At 43.6% G+C, this 19,496-nt stretch overlaps 1 protein-coding gene and 1 long non-coding RNA gene across 2 annotated transcripts in view; one reads left to right on the top strand and one right to left on the bottom strand.

Moving 5' to 3' along the window:
• The window catches only part of KCNK17 (potassium two pore domain channel subfamily K member 17), a 43,398-nt gene extending 38,762 nt beyond the window's left edge, over positions 1-4,636 (top strand). Inside the window, exons 4-5 of the mRNA XM_068279644.1 lie at positions 1,671-1,839; positions 3,460-4,636. Of these exons, the coding sequence (XP_068135745.1) occupies positions 1,671-1,839; positions 3,460-3,737 (447 nt within the window). The 3' untranslated portion in view covers positions 3,738-4,636. The remainder of the gene's footprint in view (positions 1-1,670; positions 1,840-3,459) is intronic.
• The window catches only part of LOC137570957 (uncharacterized), a 45,373-nt gene extending 28,316 nt beyond the window's left edge, over positions 1-17,057 (bottom strand). The window contains exon 1 of the long non-coding RNA XR_011031254.1: positions 16,955-17,057. This is a non-coding gene — a long non-coding RNA (uncharacterized lncRNA). The remainder of the gene's footprint in view (positions 1-16,954) is intronic.
• Positions 17,058-19,496: the final 2,439 nt, after the last annotated feature.

Below are 19,496 nucleotides of genomic sequence, written 5' to 3'. Positions count from 1 at the left end.
ATTTTTGATCATTCTGGCAGCCTTCTTTGTACAAACATGCGTCTGCTGAATGGAGAGCAGTGCAGAGGGCTTCCAGCATCTGTGGTGGTACAGGGAAAAAGCGATTGGACATTATCTTCTAAAATGGCCAATCTCTAATGAGCTGTTGCCAGACACACAAAAGCTCAAACCCTTGTTTTGGGTGACCTAAATTACAAGTGTATGTAGAGCTTAAAGAAATATTGAAGCAAGCTGAAAAAAGGTGAGATACTCACCAATGTAAAGGGAAGGCTTTGAATCCCACAGAGCCTTCCTGGTCCTCTCCCCATGTCCTCAGTCCACCGCTGTGCCCCCAAGTTGCAATTTGACCAACTTTTTGAATATGACTATAAAGGCTTCGGAAGTACTTGTGGCCCATACTGCGCATGCACAGTATGGATGCACCCATCTTAGGAATCACTTAGGGATGGGAGTGCTTCAGAAGCCTTCCAAGGAGTCCTGAAGGTGTGGAATTTCAACAGACGACAGGGGCAGACCGAGGGTACTCAGAGAGAACTGGTAAGGCTCTATGGGATCCAGAACTTTCCCACTACATAAGTGAGCTATTTTCCAGTGTAGCTTCAGATTTGCTCTAAGGCTCACACATAGAGCAGTTACTCCTAACATCCAATCAGATTTTACATCAAAGTATGCACCAAAGTTAGACTAAAATCGGCCAAGACAGCCCCAATCCAGCATGTGTATAACTGTCCCCTACAGATTGCTAGAGCTTTGAACAACAGCAACCCCCAGGTGTATTGTTTATCTCCTTACCATGCCTGTCTGAAGCCACTCCATTGTGCTCCATGCAGTCATCCCTCTTCCCTTCTCCATAGAAACAGATGTATCGCTTGGCTGTAGCCAAGGGTTGCTTCTGTTTGACGCTCATACTATGCAGTGGCACCCATAAAACTGAGCTCCCATAAAACCAAGCCCGATCCTGATGGATACTGGTCCAACGTGTGTACTCAGCTTTATCTCAAACCTGTCAAGACATTGATAGACATATCGGCTGGTTGTTGTAGTGGTCTCTACTAAACTAAAACATTTCAAAAATAGATACTTGGCTAAGTAGAGGAAAACCTCTGGATCCTCCAGAGGCTTCTCATGTCCTTCTTGCCCCTAAAGCCACTCACCAGGCCGTGCTTGTCATGTGCAAGCATGGCCGTGCTGCACCGGTAAGTATCCGTTCTTTGATTGAAGGTTCGCCTCGAGTACACTTTAAACCACCAATCTCTAAAGCTTTGTACACACACCAGACTGTTCCTGACTGAGGGGACACCACACTAAATGAAGAAATGTCATGTTCCCCAAATTTCAACCTTATAAAGGCCAGTAGTATCCCAAACGTTTCTCTGTCCAGAAGGGGAATGAATATTGGAGTCTCTGGCATACATTTACTGATACATTTTTCCACATTAGAACACCCCCCCCCCCCCTATTTCCTTTCCTGGTCCCCCTTGTCACTGATAAAAGGAGGGGGAGAGGTTATATCAATGAGACATCAACAAGAGTCCAACAGATAGCACAGTTCTTCCCCGCTGAATCCAAAACTTCATAAAAATAAATTGATTGATGTTCCTTGATAATAATGTCCACCACATTGTTTACGCTTTGATCTACTAAATAAGATCTCTGTCTGTGTCTTTTAGAAAGCGGTGAAGTTATTCTCCAGCTCCTGCGCCCTGATTGTCGGCCTCCTCTTCTTCTTCCTGTTACCCCCACTCCTCTTCCAGAGAATGGAGGGCTGGAGCTACGAGGAGGGCTTCTACTTCGCCTTCATCACCCTTAGCACTATCGGCTTTGGTGACTACATCATTGGTAAGTAGAAACAGCGTGTCCTTCTGTTACCATCTCTGTCAGCCAATGATAGGCAGACGATGGATGTGGTTTTGCTGTCAAAAGCTTAGGCACCCCTGATGGTCAAGCCTTGTCAATTTAAAGTGTATTTCCAACCACAAACATAAAACTGTATTGCTTTTTCTGTGTTTGGGGTGAATTCCATTAGCTTATTATAGCCTTCGAGTTATGACAAAGAACTGCTACGCTCACCTCTGTGTGTTATCTCTTGTTCAAACAATTCTCCTAATCTCCTTAAGGTGGCCATACATCTAACGATGATGGGCAGATTCGACCAAGAAACGAACCTCTCTCTGATTAGAGAGAGCTCTGTCTGCCTGACCGAGCTCGTCAGCCCGATATCTTGCGGCATGCCCGATCGATACATGCGACCGATTTCGGCCCGAAATTGGTCACATCATCGATCAGGCTTGCTCTTGGTGGTGCTGATTTTTATCTAATTCAATTATAATAATTAGATGGATGATCAACTGCCAAGACGCCTGATGTATGGCCACCTTTAAGCTAGCCATACACTAGCCGATTCTGTGCTCGATTCGACTGATCGATCCGATATACTAATCGAATCGGTACAAAATCGGTTGCCTTATACTGGTCTTTTCGATCGATTCCAAACTGATAAGGGTCAATCAGTCGATCGTATCGTGCGGGAAATTTGAATCGATCTGTAGGTCACCAATTGTTGTTTTTTTACTTTTTGATCGATCAGTGTACGAGCGTTCGATAGCGGGGGGTGTTCCCAGATTAGGATCATTCCTTGATTGACATGGCCAGAGGGACGTGGATGTGCTGAGGGGAGGAGATGGGAGCGGCCGTAGGGGATTTTTCAGTGCAGAGCTGTGCTAGCTTGTGGAGTGTCTGTGTTTCTGTTGTCAGAGAAAATGTGAACCACTGCCTAAACAGCTGTCCTGCACTGCACACAAGTAGTACTCATAACATTGGGCCTCATTTGCAAAGCAGTATGCACTAGCAAACTGACGCCGTTGCGCTTAGCGTTTGTAGAGAGTAGAGGCTCCTTTCTGTAAAAACACTGGAAGCAAACTGAAAACCACAAGGCACAAGGAATACAATAGAACAATACAACAAAAGAAATTCCTAAACTACAAACGCCCCTGTAATTAACCCCACCCGTTTAGCAACTCCCCTCAGCTTTTGCATACTCGATCGAACATGAATCTAATGCATTATGAAGAAACCGATGGCTAATTTCGATAGTCAACGCGATCGATCGGAAATGAATCGAAAAAAAAAATAGTCACCTAATCGATTCCTTTCAGACAGATTCCGCCATTTTGGGAAAAAAATTAAGATCGATCGATGCATCGATCTGTGCAAAATCGGCAGGTGTATGGCTACCTTTAGTCATAATCAGTCAGCGTATGTTTACATATCATTAGCTCAGTGGATAGAGTTGTGTAAACAAGCAAACAAGCCAAAAGGAGGAGTGAGGAGAATGGGAACAGGCACAGCTCACTCCCACTTTGAGATCATGAAATGGTGAATGAAAGTGATGTTACGTAAATACCGGTTTCTAGTTACTTTCTTGTTTTCAAAAAGCTCTTTTCTCTTGATTCTCCACAGGAAGGATTCCAGACACAAAGTACCCAGGCTGGTACAAGAATATGGTGGCACTGTGGATTTTATTTGGTATGGCCTGGTTGGCATTGATTATAAACCTTTGCATTACCCTCCTTGAGAACACCAAAGAAGCCTGCTTCTGCTGCACCAATAGGCAAGACTCCGTGGATCAGGAACTCATTAGGATCACTCAGAACGAGGATGTTCCATCAAAGCAGAAAGAGGTAGAGGACTATGAGTCTTTCACTTCAAATGATACCAAACCCAAGTCACCTGACTGACAGGACCTTGTGCATTACAAAGCCCAGAGATTCACAAATTTTAGTTGTGGACGCCACCCATGGTCCATAGACATTTGCAGGTGGATCCAAGCCATGGGTTGTATGGTTTTACTCTTAATTCTTCTCAGAATGGGTACAGACAAGCAGTGCCAAGGCTGGTACAGGAACATGGTGGCAATATGTATTCTGTTTGGTATGGCCTGGTTGGCATTGATCTTAAACATTTGCACAACCCTTCTGGTGAAGATAAGGGATGTCTGCCACTGGTGAACCAATATAAAAGGTCATTCTATGGATGAAGAAATGATTAAAATCATGGGGCATGGTCCACTACGGTTGAAAGATGCAAAAGCCCTTGAATCAGCCACTTAAAGTGACACCAAATACGAGTCACTTGAGATCTCATGGATTATATAGGACACCGACACGTTTCTGTTGTATCCAACCATAGTATTCATCATGAACCCTTTTCAAAAAACAAAACTTAAAGTGAACCAGAGACGAAGCACCCTCATGTATTTACCATATATATCAGTGGGAACATTAGAGAAAACACCTACCCTTCTCTCTGTTTCATCCTTCACTGCTCAGGCTGTTTGTTATCAGGTCTGATAAAATCCCTGACTGAGCATTCAGTCTGACTTTGCTCAGGAAACATTATAGCTGAGTCTGTCTTCTCTGATGTCTTTTCAAGCCCAAGCCTGCCCCCTTCTGGCTCTGCTTTCCTGTTCTGTTTACTGCAGCATCACAGAGAGCTGTGATGAGATGGGACTGTCTGCTAATGTAGGGGTATATTGAAAAACATGTTTCTTTATCTTATTTGTTATTCATAAAAGCTTTTTAGAAATGGTGATTTCATTTTGCACGCAGTCCACTAAATAATATGCTTTTCTGATGAACTGTGTCTTGCATGGAGTTTTAGTAAAAAAAAAAAAAAAAAACACCCGGCACACCAGAGCGGTGAAAATACCAGGTGTAGTATTTATTTTGTAAAATCTATCTGGGATATGTTTATTTTGTGCCAAAGCATTTATCTCTGGTTTCCTTTATCATAACCCCTGGTAAAAAAAATATGTTGAAATTTACTATTCAAAAAATATTCATACTTTTCATCAAAGTTATGTTTGGATTAGAGATCGTTACCGGAGTAGAATTGGCTATAGTTGGCCCTCAGCCTTGATGACTTGATTTGAAATTAACTATGGACCGTAGAACTTTAAGAGCCACTGGCATAACCAAAGTGACAATGATAACGTAAGGACACTTGTTCAGCTCATCAGATTCCAGCACCTGGACCTGGGTATTTTATGGTGCTTTTTTTGGGTGGAGTACTGTCCGCTACCACCATGTCAAGAACAAAAAAGGAAGAGTTCAAAATAAGATAGTAAAACAGACTAGAAGAATTGATAAAACATTTTTTTGTATTTTAACAAATTTGCTTCCGCTAGTGAAAGCAGGTCTCAGTACCGGAGCTTTTGTTTTGCCTTTGGGAGAGTTCACAGCTTATGGTTCATCTGTACTTTGTCCAACATACACAATCATGGTAGTGTTTATTTCAGGGTGGATAAGGCTTTTTTTTTTCTAATGTTAAACATTCCCATACGTTACAAAATTAAATAAATGCATAAAAACTAAGCAAAATTTTGAAAAAAATATGTTTCTTCACTTTGACGCACCAAAAAATATTTTAATAGGGAGATTCAACATGTATATTTGTATATTTATATCTAATTTGGTATTATTGGCTGTCATAGGAAAAATGTATTGTATTTGGGTTTTGGAAAACTAAAGTGTAAAGCAATTTTCTTTTTCTTTTGCACCATACTTTATTTATAGCAGTGCAAAAGGTACAAGGGATTTGGGCCTCTAATATTTTTGTCCATTTTGATTCCCCAAAACAGGAGTAATAATTTTTGTGAAGCCATCCAATCCATGGCATTTGCAATTAGGGGATTTTTTTAGTACATTTTCTAGCTTCTTTATTGTGATTGGTTATTTTAATCCCCTTCTTCTGGGATTTTTTGCTGATACTATGTATTCCTTCATCCTTAGTCATGACACTCATTTGCCACATTAACCTGAACCCCAACACTTACCTCCAATCCTTTGCAATACCCCAGCGACTATTTTCCTTTCCAGAACCCTAACAGGTATCTCCTTAGAGGCAGTCTGAAGCCAGATTTAAAAGACAGACAGTTTGCACTGCACATGCACGTGTGTGTGAGAAAGTGCGCCCTCTAATGCGCAGTACGGAGTGGCCCGTCGGAGACTGCTAATGGTGGATCCAGCTCAGGAATGACGGAACCAGGAGAGGAGCGGGAAGACTCTATAGGACCCTTCCCTCTCCTTAGTCGAGTATCTGTTTTTTGTTTTTGTTTTTTTAATCTGGTTTCAGACTCACTTTAATAGCTGTCAATCCCAATGCATATCCCTCATTCTGATCTGAATCTCATCACTCATCTCCATAACCACTCTGAACCCCAACATGCACTTCCATCAACATTTATCTCCAATTGTGGTCTAATTTCCAACACTTATGTGTGAAACATAAAGACTCTTTTAGAAGTATAGGATTCTAGCTGCATAAACCGACCTTTGAACTGGCGCTAACCATTTTCAAGGATTACCAACTCATAGTGTTTGAAGAACATTCACTTTTTAAAAGGTTCACATTAAAATGTCGATTCTGTTGAATTCCCTGTCTATTTATATTTCACCGAGTTCTTCTTTAACCTCCCTGCATTATGATTATTTCCAGATTTATTGTCTAAAAGCTGTGCAATTTTTGCACAAGCTTTTAGACCCTAAAACAAAAAAAAAAAAACTGTACCACAGAGAGATCTGAAGCAGCTTTTGCATATAACTCACTCAGGCACGAGATTACCGCTCTGAGCTGCGGATTTCCACCCCGAGCCTGACTCGGGATTACTGCTAAGGAGGTTAAGTGGATGAGGTCCTTCTATATCCTCACAGGTCATGCTTTTTTCAGTAGGTGGGGTTTAGACTCCAGAGAGAAGATACAGAAAACTGAGGTCTTCAGTAAGTAGACACAGATACAGCATAAAGACCACAGAATGAGCCAAGGACTAGCAAAACAGAAAGAATATTTTCCTTCAGCTGACTGACCTTTAGAATTGAGCAACGTTCTCATGAATAAATGCTCTGGTATCACGTAAAATTGAGTGGAAAATTCCCATCATAACAAAATGAAGTGATACACGGCAGGACCAATGCAGTCTACGTCTGCACCCATTAGACAATGCCTGGCATAACAGTGGGTGTGTCACCAAGATATACCAAAGTTTGCTTCTTCTGTTGTCTTTCAATACAAAGACCTTTGTTTAGACACCATTGCTGCCTCCAGGGTGCAAAGTGATCCTGGAACTGTAGACCAGAATAGAGGATGTCAAGGAAAACATCCCTCATAGCTCATGGCCAGGGGAAAGTTACAAATAAAATTCTGGCCAAGGAGCTAAAGGAACAGAAAGGAACTACAGTACAAGATGGTTCCAGCACTGTATATCAGGGAAACACAACCACATACAGAATTCAGAAGACATTTAGTCCAGTGCAGAAGCCGTCAGACCCTGCTAAAGAGAAACCACCTGCTTAATACATACCAAAGAACTGGTTGTACTAAGCCTGATTAAGAATTATATGTGACATTTAGAAAATCGATAATTATACCAGTAATCCAGAGATTCTTGGAATAGATGGATTATCCAGCATATAAAATACTTTTTCAACTAACATAACCATCCTTCACTCGTAAAGGGGTGGGATATAATCAAAGATTACCAGTTACAAGCTATGGACCATAGTGCAGTTAATAATAAAAGTCAATATAATTTCCGGAAGTTTTTAGGTATACTTTGGCTGTGGACAGACAGTAATGCCAAAACTTTTTTTCCTAAGTTTTTTCCAAGGAGATAATTTTTCATCTCCTGGTTAAATATTGCTTTTCAGCAATTGAAAAAGAACCAAAAAGTAGGTACTGTCAAAAGTATTTCACAAAGTTGCTTTATTTGATCGTCATAGGTATACACATAAAAGCTGCATAGTGGCTACGGTCCACCGTTTCAAACCTCCACGGTTCTTGTTCATGCCACAAACTGGCTGGTGGACCGTAGCTACTATGCAGCTTTTATGTGTACATCTATGACAATCAAATAAAACAACTGTGTGAAAGAACTGTGCTGGATTCCTTTGGATAAATTGGATCACAAACCCAGGTGTACAGAAGAGGGAAACCGATAGCCCAATATAGTGTAGTAAGTACTGCAAAAATGGATATATGTAAAGAGTACAATATATATACTCACAAGACAGGGTTACCTCCAGGCAACCACTGTATAGGCAGGTGAGGAGATTATCCTGTCCCCACTCAGGAATAAGAAGTCGCTCTCTGTAGACAGGAAAAAAGGGGTATCCCCCTCCACCAAGGGTGGATAATTAATATTATGTAGAAAGAACAGAGGCGCCAGCAGGATAAAATCAGGTATTAAAACGTTTAAAGGTCCGGGTAACACCTGGCGCCTCAGTGAGACGCCAGGTGTTACCCGGACCTTTTACTGTTGTATGCTCCTATGTTATATTGCCTGAGGAAGCAGGTTTACCTGTGAAACGCGGTGCGACCCCCTTGGAGAATGCCAATAAAACGTATTTAGATTTGAACTGACAGTTTATAGTGTCTGCTTACAGGAGGTAAGTCCACCGCTGCCTCCAAAGCACTTTTAAACATTTTAATACCTGTTTTTATCCTGCTGGCGCTTCTGTTCTTTCTACATAACACAAACCCAGGTGGTACACGAGTGAATCCGCTGCATGCTTTTGTCCCTTACATCGTTTGAGTGCTGTCCCTCACACTTTCTAGTGACTGTCAAAAGTATTTTCTTGCTTGCTGGTGGCTTTAAAGCGACCTTGAGCAGGTGATAAAAACAAAATTTAGAGAGAGTCCTGCTCATGCGCGGTTCAATCTTAGAAGACCGCGCATGCGTAACCGGAGCCAGGACCGGGACCAGGGAAAGAGCCAGGAGGACCCCAGGGGACCTTACGGCCTACGGTGGGTTGGAGGAAGCCCCAGGTAAGTGTAAATTATAATTTTATCACCTGCTCAGGGTCCTTTTAAAGGCATTTTATTGAAAAGATGTGAAAATATTACCGTATATACTCGCATACAAGCCGAATTTTTGACCCCCAAAAAGGGGGCCAAAAGTTGGGGGTTCGGCTTGTATGCGAGTCATGGTGGTCCGCGGGTCCCCCCCTCTGCCGGTCCGCGGGTCCCCCGCTCCCCCCATGGCCGCCTCCGCCGCTATTACCTGGCTGCATCTTCTATTTCAATCTCCGTTCTTGTAAACATTCAGAGCAGCGCGCCCGGCGCTGCTACTGTGACGAGGCAGGAAAGAGCGTCCTGTTACTATGGGAACCGCTCTTTCCTGGCTCGCCGCTCGTCACAGTAGCAGCGCCGGGCGCGCTGCTCTGAATGTTTACAAGAACGGAGATTGAAATAGAAGATGCAGCCAGGTAATAGCGGCGGCGGCCATGGGGAGCGGGGACTGGCTAAACTGGGGCACGTAACTAGCTTTACTGAGCGCTATACTAGCTAAACTGGGGCGCTATACTAGCTATACTGAGCGCTATACTAGCTAAACTGGGGCACTATACTAGCTAAACTGAGGCACTATACTAGCTAAACTGGGGCACTATACTAGCTATACTGAGCACTATACTAGCTAAACTGGGGCACTATACTAGCTAAACTGGGGCACTATACTAGCTATACTGAGCGCTATACTAGCTAAACTGGGGCACTATACTAGCTAAACTGAGGCACTATACTAGCTAAACTGGGGCACTATACTAGCTATACTGAGCACTATACTAGCTAAACTGGGGCACTATACTAGCTAAACTGGGGCACTATACTAGCTAAACTGGGGCACTATACTAGCTATACTGAGCACTATACTAGCTATACTGGGGCACTATACTAGCTATACTGAGCACTATACTAGCTATACTGGGGCACTTTACTAGCTATACTGAGCACTATACTAGCTATACTGAGCACTATACTAGCTAAACTGGGGCACTATACTGAGCACTATACTAGCTATACTGAGCACTATACTAGCTAAACTGGGGCACTATACTAGCTATACTGAGCACTATACTAGCTATACTGAGCACTATACTGAGCACTATACTAGCTAAACTGGGGCACTTTACTAGCTATACTAAGCACTATACTAGCTGTACTGGGCAGTATACTAGCTAAACTGGGGCACTTTACTAGCTATACTGAGCACTATACTAGCTATACTGAGCACTATTCTAGCTATACTGGGCACTATACTAGCTATACTGGGGCACTACCTACCCATACTGGACACTTTACTAGCTATACTAAGACACACTCGGGGAATAAGGCGGCCAGCATTTCCTACCCCCGGCTTATATGGGGGTCAATCATTTTCCCCTGGTTTTTCAGGGAAAAGTTGGGGGGTCGGCTTATATGCGGGTCGGCTTATATGCGAGTATATACGGTACCTAGGAGAAAACTTGGAGAAAAAGTGAATTGGATCGGACCCTATTTTTTTAATGCAGATATTTTTCAGCATGTATTTGACATGATTTAAGAGTGGCGTAATTTTGCTGCTTTCCCAAAACAAATGGGCATCGCGCTTATTCCTTGACTTTCCCAATAACATAATGGGGAGACAGTAGGATACATTTTGACCTAAAGTGATAAGTTTATGGGGAAAAAAAGATATCAAGTGATCTTCTGCTCTCTCGATACTTATCTACAATCCTGACCCTATCCCGCCAAACCTGACCTCCACACTCATCCACCATCCTGACCTGGACCCCCATACCCATCCCCCATGCACCATCTTACTGGACAAACAAACTCATTCCCTATTCTGTGCCTGACATGAACCCAAATTATTATTTTCCTTCCTCACCTGAACACCTACACTCATCTTCCATTCTGATGCTGGAAATACACACGTTTTTTTGACAGATTGATGGCTCTATAGATAATTTCCGACAGATCCGATCTGATTTCGATCATTTTTCGGATCAATTTTCTGATCACTTCTATACAAATTGATCAGAAAAATGATCAAAAATCAGATCTGACCTGTCGTAAATTATCTATCGGGCCATCTATCTGGCAAAAAAACTTAGTCAATGCAGTCAATAGTTCTGCTGATGCAAAAATTGGCTTCGAAAACAAGAATTGTCAGCAAACATGGCGTTAACACTGTGAAATTTGGATTCTGAAACAAGGATTTTCAGCAAACACGGCTTTAACACAATGGCTAAGAAAGTAAAAATTGGCTTCTGAAACAAGAATTTTCAGCAAACAGTGACAGCAACAAGATGGCTGCTGGGGAATCCCCGGTCCCAGGAGGCCATGTTTGAGTGGCAGAATGAGCGGTTTTCCACATGGATAGGGGGGTCCAGGGGACAAGGGCAGGGGATGCCATTCATGTGAAAAACTGCTTGTTCTGTCCCTTTAGTGTGGCCTTCCGGGACCAGGAAATCACTTGCGGCCATTTTGTTGACATCACTATGGGCCAAAAATTATTGTTTAAAAGCCACTTTTCACTTTTCTAGCCATTGTGTTAATGCCTTGTTTGCTGACAATTCTTGTTTCTAAAGCCATTTTTTGTGTCAGCAGAAAAGAACGCAGTGCCCAGTGTAATTTCCGATTTTTGTGATTTTACTCGGAACAGCCGAATTCTGATGTGAAAATCAGAACGGGGGACTGTGTCATTTCCAACTTAGCACTCATCCCTAGCCACAGTCGAATGAAGCATGCAAAGATCTGGGACGACTCCTGATTTCTTGCAGAAAGCTGTTAATTTATGGTGCAAATATCACAGCATGAAGCACAACATTTCAACATTTCTGACTTGACTTTTTTTTTTTACTTGAGGAAGGTCTAATGACCAAAATGTCAGGCTTTTTCCTGTGATATCTGCACCATAAATTAGCAGCTTGATGCAAGAAATCCAGGCGGAGTCCTAGATCCTTCACATAACTCCAACCCCTAAATAACTGGCTGACCAGTGTTGGTCTCCATAGTCTGGTGGTCTCTGTAAAGTGGACCTGTCTCCCTATTACAGCTCAATGCCTCTTCTACTACTGGGCACCAATACAACACCTCTGGAAACTGCCAGAAGACTTCAATGAAAACAATGGAGATCTGGATTTGAGGATGAACCTCCAGGCCCTCCAGTATTGTACGGGAAAATTCCTGCACGAGGGGATGTAATGGGTTGGCCTGTAGCGACGCGTGGACGAGTTCTGCGATGTGAATCTCTCTGGCATTCTGCATACTTGCAGTGTACAAGGCTTGATCCTGTACAACAATGATGCAATAATCCCTGGTGGCAGCTGTGGCTATAATGTAATGTGAATGCTACACGCTATGTCAACAAGAGACGCATTGTCACCTCCGCCAACAGGCTGGCGGAAAATTCCACTTGTGTTCTTCCTTCGAACACAAACCTCCTCTGTCCATAGGGCACAAATGGGGGGACATCTTTGCCTATAGGACTCACAATATCTCTCAACAAGGTACCCCATTATGGCCTGGAGAACCAGAACCCTCAGCATCATTTGTATAGAAACACCTGATCTGCTGCATGCTTGTTCAGGGTCTATGGCTGAAAGTATTAAAGGCAGAAGATCAGCAGGTCAGCCAGGCAACTGGTATTGTTTAAAAAGGAACTATATATGGCAGCCTCCATAAAACTCTCAACTCGGGTTCACTTTAAAGTATTAGAGGCAGAGGATCAGCAGGACAGCCAGGCAATGTACATTCTTTAAAAGGAAATAGACATGTCAGCCTCCATATTCCTCTCACCCCAGGTTCCCTTTAAGCAATCATATACTTATAATGGATTTTTCCAAAAATTCCTAAAAAAAGAGATTGAATAAAACATTCCGTTTTCATATTTTTCTATTTGATTTTTTGAACACATCTGATCAGATACAGTATAAAACAAACGTAAATCAAACAAACAAGCAAAAAAAAAAACAAGCCTTTTTTATTCCTTATAAAGTCCATAATTTTTATTGAAAAAAAAAGAACATTATCGATTTGAAGGTGTCTTGCATGGCCAACTTAAGGGCCTTTTCACACCAAAAATCGTTTAAAAATCGCAATTGGTATCGCTTAGCCACCCCAATTTTCAGTGATTATTTGGGGAGATTTTCCAATTGCTACGCAATTGTTCCTGAAATGCTCCAAGCAGTGCTTTTGCGATCGCAATGATCAACTATCCTCTGGTCCTCCGTTGCGGGTTAGTTTCATTTTCGGCGACTAAGAGTCGGCCCCTGGTCACCCTTGTACAGGATCCCATCGCCAAGCGCTTCCTGCGCAGTACGAGGTTTCTCTTACTGCGCCTGAGGGACTCTCAGTCGGCCGAAAACGAAACTAACCCACGGCGGGGGACTGGAGGATAGTTGAGGACCGGCGGGGGCACAGGACGGCTGCAGGGGCTTGGGGGGGAAGCCCCAGGTAAGTGAATCTTTTTTTTTTTTTAAACACAGTTAAGGTTCCCTTTAAAAAAATATATTTTTTTGCATTCGTAAAAATCGATTTTCTAAAAACTTTTTGAAAAATTCTTTTTTGGGGTTCCCACCCACTGTTCTCCACAACATATCTAGCAATGATAGTGACAATAGCATGTATGGGGACTTTGCTATTCACCGCTAGTCGGCACGAAATTACGCAAAAATGTGAAAATGTACGTGAAATTTTCCTTTGCCCCCCTTCAGATTTTGGCCGTAGTGAAAGATTGGCCGTAGTGAACTTTTCCTGTAAGTTACACAAAGCCTCACAAAGTATCTGCTTGTGTTATTTCATTTCTCTTACAGAAAAAAAAAAAAGACTTTTCCGTGAAATAATTCCGCAGAGAGTGTTTGAAGGGGCTGCACTGTGCACAGTTCTGATCTTGCGCAGCCATCATGTAAAGCGTCCCAATCATTGCATAACGAATACGCCGCCCTCTTTTCTTTCTGTTATTTCCTGTTTGTGATGAGCCTCATAGGCCCTGCTGTCAGAGATTCCATGATGTCACACACACGTTTACACAGGAGCCACGTGGAGAGATTTGGCCAACGCTTCTCTCCAGGCCCCTGTACACCAATCAGAGGCCTGCGCTGGCCACCAGCCCCTTTGTGAATGAGTTCCCAGTTGGACAAACACAGCTGATTGATAAGAGAATGTCAGGATGTCCATCCAAACAGCAGACACATTAGGCAACGACCCTAAACGCAATACACGGGGTCACCTCGCGGTCGCCTGGAGGCCTGGAGCAACGGCTTATGCAATCCACGGATGTGAAAAGGCGTTAGACAGAGGGGATCTCTTCTGCATCCGCCAGCACTTCGTAAATATCGTGTAATGCGTCCGAGGTTCTATGAGGCCAGACTTGTCACACAGTAACCTGTACCAGGCCATGACCATGCCTGCAATCTTCCTACTTCTAAAAATTACTTTTTTTTTAAGTATCCCAGGTTTTTTTTTTTTACATTTAAACATTTGCAAAGTAGGTTGAATGTTTCTCTAATCAGTGGCAGCCTAATAAGTGGCCCAGAGTTATTTTATCTCTCCCTGCCCTCAGGGCTGGCGCTACCATAGAGGCAAAGGAGCCAGCTGCCCCAGGTCCCCAGAGCTTGTAGGGGCCCCCAATGACTACAAGAGGAAAAAAAAATTTCAAATCGACCTTATAGTTTTTGAGAAAATCTATTTTTAAGTTTCAAAGAAAAAAAAAATACACATTTGAAAACCAGCCGACTTTAATGGTTAATAGCAAATCCACCTTACATTCTAGAAACCCTAAATTTGCAGGATATGTTAAGGAGATCATTGGGAATAAGAGGGAAAAAAATCGATTTTAAAGTATACTTTTAAATGCGGTAAATGTCACTTTTAGTAGCAAACCTAACGGTAGTGTAATTTTACATGTATCAAAAGAAACAGTAATAAATTTCCTGACGGGGTCTCCAGGGGGTCCATATGCAGCCGCAGCGCTTCGACCAGGGATCGCTATACAGCTGCAATATGGCTATATGAAGATCCCTGGCATTTTTTTCCCTATTTTCCCAATTTTTTTTTTTATGTTTAGAGTGTGGGAATTTTTTTTTTTTTAATTATGTGGGGTCCACCCTCCTGAAACTTTTTAACCCCTTGTCCCCCATGCAGGCTGGGATAGCCAGAATGTGGAGCTCCGACCGATTGGGGCTTCAAACCCTGACTATACCAGCTGCAAAAAAGGTCCCTTAATGCCAATTTTTGCTCCGGGGTATCTGTTGGGGGTCCCCCCAGGTTTATTTTGCCCTGGGCCCCCATTGTTGCTTAAACTGGCCCTTCCTGCCCTCAGAAGTTGTATTCTGCCAGGAAAATTTTTATGGTTGTAATTTGCCTACTGGTGATGTTTACTATATTGACAAGCTACCGACAAGACAGAAGCTGTCACTTCCATGATTAGAAATTGACTCTTTCAGGCAGCAAAAAAAGGGCTGGTTCAGACGGACGCTTGTGGAGCGTTTACTGCCAGCGTGAATGGGAGCGTTTGTACCAAGCTTTCACGCGCGTTTACACGAACGCGGCGTTCGGGCCTCGATTTTCACTGGCGTTCAAGGAGCCCCTGGAAGCTACATGTTGCTTCCAGGGGCGGTTAACCGCGACGGGTAATGTCCCCCTAGGGGAAGAAAAAACGCGACCGCATCCGAACGCAACGCAAACGCTGCTGAAAGCCCGAATGCATTGCTACCGCGACGCCAATGAACGCGACGCCTCCAAACGTCCGTCTGAACCAGCCCTAAAACAGCCAGGTTATGTTATATGTAACATATGTATATAATTTGTTTTGCACTGTACATACACATGTTTATTTCATCATGTCACATGTCGCCTCGGGTTTAAAATAAACCGATGAGATTGGCTCTATCCTCTTAAAATGTTTTTTTAGATGTCCCACAGTTATATGTTTAAAAACTATAAAAAAAATCCACATGTAACATCCATGTACAGTAGTCCCCACCCATTCTATGTGCAGCCCCCTCTTCCATGTGTAACATCCATGTACAGCAGCCCCTCCCAATCCTTGTGCAGCCCTCTTTTCCATTTGTTACATCCATGCACAGCAGCCCCTCCCATTCCATGTGCAGCCCCCTCTTACGTGGGTAACATCCATGTACAGCAGCCCCCTCCCATCCCATGTGCAGCCCCCTCTTCTATGTGTAACAACCATTATGTACAGCCCCTCCCCCCATTCATGTGCAGATTCCTCTTCCATGTGTAACATCCATGTACTGCAGCCCCCTCTTCCATGTGTAACAACCACGTACAGCAGCCCCCTCCCATTCAATGTGCTGCTCCCTCTTCCATGTGTAACATCCAAGTACAGCAGCCCCCTCCCATTCCATGTGCTGCTCCCTCTTCCATGTGTATCATCCATGTACTGCAGCCCCTACCATTCCATGTGCAGCCCCCTCTTCCATGTATAGCATCCACTTACAGTAAATTACAAAACAAAGAAGAGGACACTGAGAGCCTAATATAGTGTAGTAAGTCTTGATACCAAATTATAGGTAATCACGAAGAAGTAATACTCACAAACCAGGGTTACCACAAAGGCAACCACTGCAATGGCAGGTGGGGAGATTAGACCTGACCAAACTCAGGTTAAGAAGTCGCTCTCTGCAGATCGGAAAGATGGGGCAACACCCCCTCCAACAAGGATGGACTAGACAATATACTAGAATGTATAACAGTGGCGCCAACGTAGTATAAAAACGTTAAAAAGCTGTTTAAAAAGAGGAAGTAGTGGTGGACTTACCTCCTCTAAAAAAACACCAAAAATTGTTGGTTTATAGTAAACAACAACAAACAAACATTATATAGAATGAAATCACACTTGGAACACTGCGCTCATATAGAGGACTTCTCAATTCTCAAGGAAATTGTATTGTGAGTCAGTTAAGATTTTGTGAAAAAGTCCATGTACAAGCACCACATACACACTACAGAGTCCTATATTATGTAACAGGTGTGGAGCGCTGCTATTCAGTGTGTGTACCACTCATAGACATAAATAGAAGATAATAGCTGCACTTCTGTTTGTGCTTGTGTTTCTTCTGGTGTAAAACAATCAACAGGTAATACAACATCCCCCCGTCAGTTGGGGACTCACCGCATGGTGCGGTCTTCAGGGCCCGCTGTCGCGTTTGGGGTATTGGCCACCCCACAGCCTCTCTGGCACCTCCCGTCCGGTCCTTCAGAGACTCAAGTTCATCACCAGCTGTATATAATAAAAATGAAGACTCCTCATCGCGTAAAAGTCTACTTATGGCTTTATTCATTTTTAAATATGCATATATACTCAAGAATGATCAGCAAAAACGTAAAAAAGTTCCAGTAGTAAGTGTTCCCAACATGGGATAGTGACAACTCAATGGCTATCATTCATAAAGCATTTCCGCATGCGGAAATGCTTAAAACAGCTGACTTTACCGACCACTCGGCAAAGTCAGCATTCATAAAGCCTCTTTCCGCATGGAAAAATGACACTACCGAGCAGAGTGATAAATCACCGCCTTGTGCGGTGATTATCGGTACAAATGTAGCAAAATGTTCATTCATAAAGATCACCGCAAGCGGTGTGAGGTCGGGAAGTTCCGCTCCCTCTGATGTGGCGATATCAATGTAAATTAATGGAGACACACAGACCTCCCAGGCAGCTGCAGCAGAGCGGAACACGGAGAAATGTATCAACTCGGCAGCTTCCGTGCCTACCGCCTGTCTACCGCCAGCTTATTATTTATTTATTTATTTATTTATTTGTTGTATTTATAAAGCGCCAACATATTACGCAGCGCTGGACATTAATTTAGGTTACAGACAATATTTAGGGGTGACAAACAGCAATATGACAATACAGGAATACAAGAAAACCAGATCACACAGCACAGTATGAGTACAAGGTAATGCTTAGTCAGTCACTGGATGGGAGCATGGAGTTAGGCAAGTTAGGTTCACTCAAATGCATAGCATGGGTGCACAGTAATAGAGGTGCATGATCAGGTAGGACACAAAAGGAGTGAGGACCCTGCCCAAAGGCTTACAATCTAGAGGGAGAGGTAGGGACACGAGAGGTAGGGGACCAGAGTTCGGCTGTGGGTTTAGAGCAATTGTGAGGGGTGGTAGGCAAGAGTGAAAAGGTGAGTTTTGAGGGCCTTCTTGAAGGTGTTGAAGGAGGGGGCTGCCCTAATGGGTGGAGGTAGGGAGTTCCATAGTGTTGGAGCGGCTCTTGAGAAGTCTTGGAGGCAGCTCGGGGAATCTCCGCACTGCTTCCGCATACAGATACATCTTTATGAATGCCCACCCAGAAGTCTAAAAATCCGCCAGCGGTGTTTTCCCGCACTGATTCTCTTTACCGACAGCCTGTTCATGAATGATAGCCTATATGAGAGAATAGAGATCACTTAAAGCAAAGTAATGCACTTAGTCCGGGTGGGTAGAGCACCCAGGGACCACCTAACAGCCTGCCCAGTGTCCACAGATGTCACTCCCGCTATCATTGCTAATACTGCTCACTGGAAGGGATAAAAACAGTTCCTACGCAAATACCGCCGGTCGCGTCCGACCAGACATTTGCGCTGACGTCACGCCGCGACTCCGCCCAATGTTTCGTTGCTACGGCAACTCCTCAGCGGCTACAGAGCCACGGCGCGTGACTCCTTAAATAGAGAAACAGCCTATGCAACTGCGGCCAGCTTGTAAGCCCGGGCTGCAGCCTGCAGGACCTCTGCAAGATGCAAAAGGCTGCTAAGGTCCTCAAGCTGTATTGTAAGGTGAAAAAAAACTATGCTGCCACCGTGGGGCTAAAACTAAATATTACAGCCTCATGCATAATGCCTAAAGTGTTCCCTTTACAGGCATAACATCCCATGCACCAAATAATAGCATTCAAGATTATGCATATTACACAATCAGGGGCGTACCTAGAAATCACTGCCCCCCCCCCCCCCCCCTGCAAAACTTTGGATGGGGCCCCCTCCCGCCCCCAGGGACTATCTACAAATCTTTGTCCGTAAAACATTGTACGAATCCTTATCAGTGGCTGAGCAGATGCAGCCATTAGAACAATTGTGCAGAGAGCTGAAAGTTTTTTTTCTCTCCTTGCCCTTAGTTGTCAGTCTCTCAGGACAGGGCCCCCTGTGGCTTCAGGGCCACCCTGCAGCTGCATCCCTTGCAGGGTCTATTGTTACGCCCCTGTACACAATCCAAAAATGGGTAACTTAAACTAACTAACTTATACTAACTTATACTAAGAGTCTCATTAGCAAGTTACTCTGACAAATCTCATTAACAAACGCCTCTAAAACATCCCCAACCACAGCGCATCCAATGGCAGTAAGGAATCTGTGGAGCAACATAACAGTAGTGTGAAACATGTATAGGCACAAATGCCCTAAATTGTGTGATTTGAACCCTTTATCAGCATTATAAATGTGTTCACTCCACCTTTTGTATAATGCTCTGGTGGTGCGGCCCACATACTGCAGACCGCACACGCACCAGATCATAATACATTGTGAACATTGTGCTGCAGGTGATGAACTTCCTCCTCATTTTAAACCTCTCACCGTTAGAATGAGAATGTACATATTTGGTTCTGACAGTAAGGCCCTCTTCACAGGCTCGACACTTCCTGCAGGAGTAGAAACCCTCCT

Source organism: Hyperolius riggenbachi, chromosome 4 (genome assembly GCF_040937935.1).
Source record: "Hyperolius riggenbachi isolate aHypRig1 chromosome 4, aHypRig1.pri, whole genome shotgun sequence".
Classification (NCBI taxonomy): domain Eukaryota; kingdom Metazoa; phylum Chordata; class Amphibia; order Anura; family Hyperoliidae; genus Hyperolius; species Hyperolius riggenbachi.
Note: the sequence above shows the minus strand (reverse complement) of the source record. Positions and strands in the feature narration are given on the sequence as shown.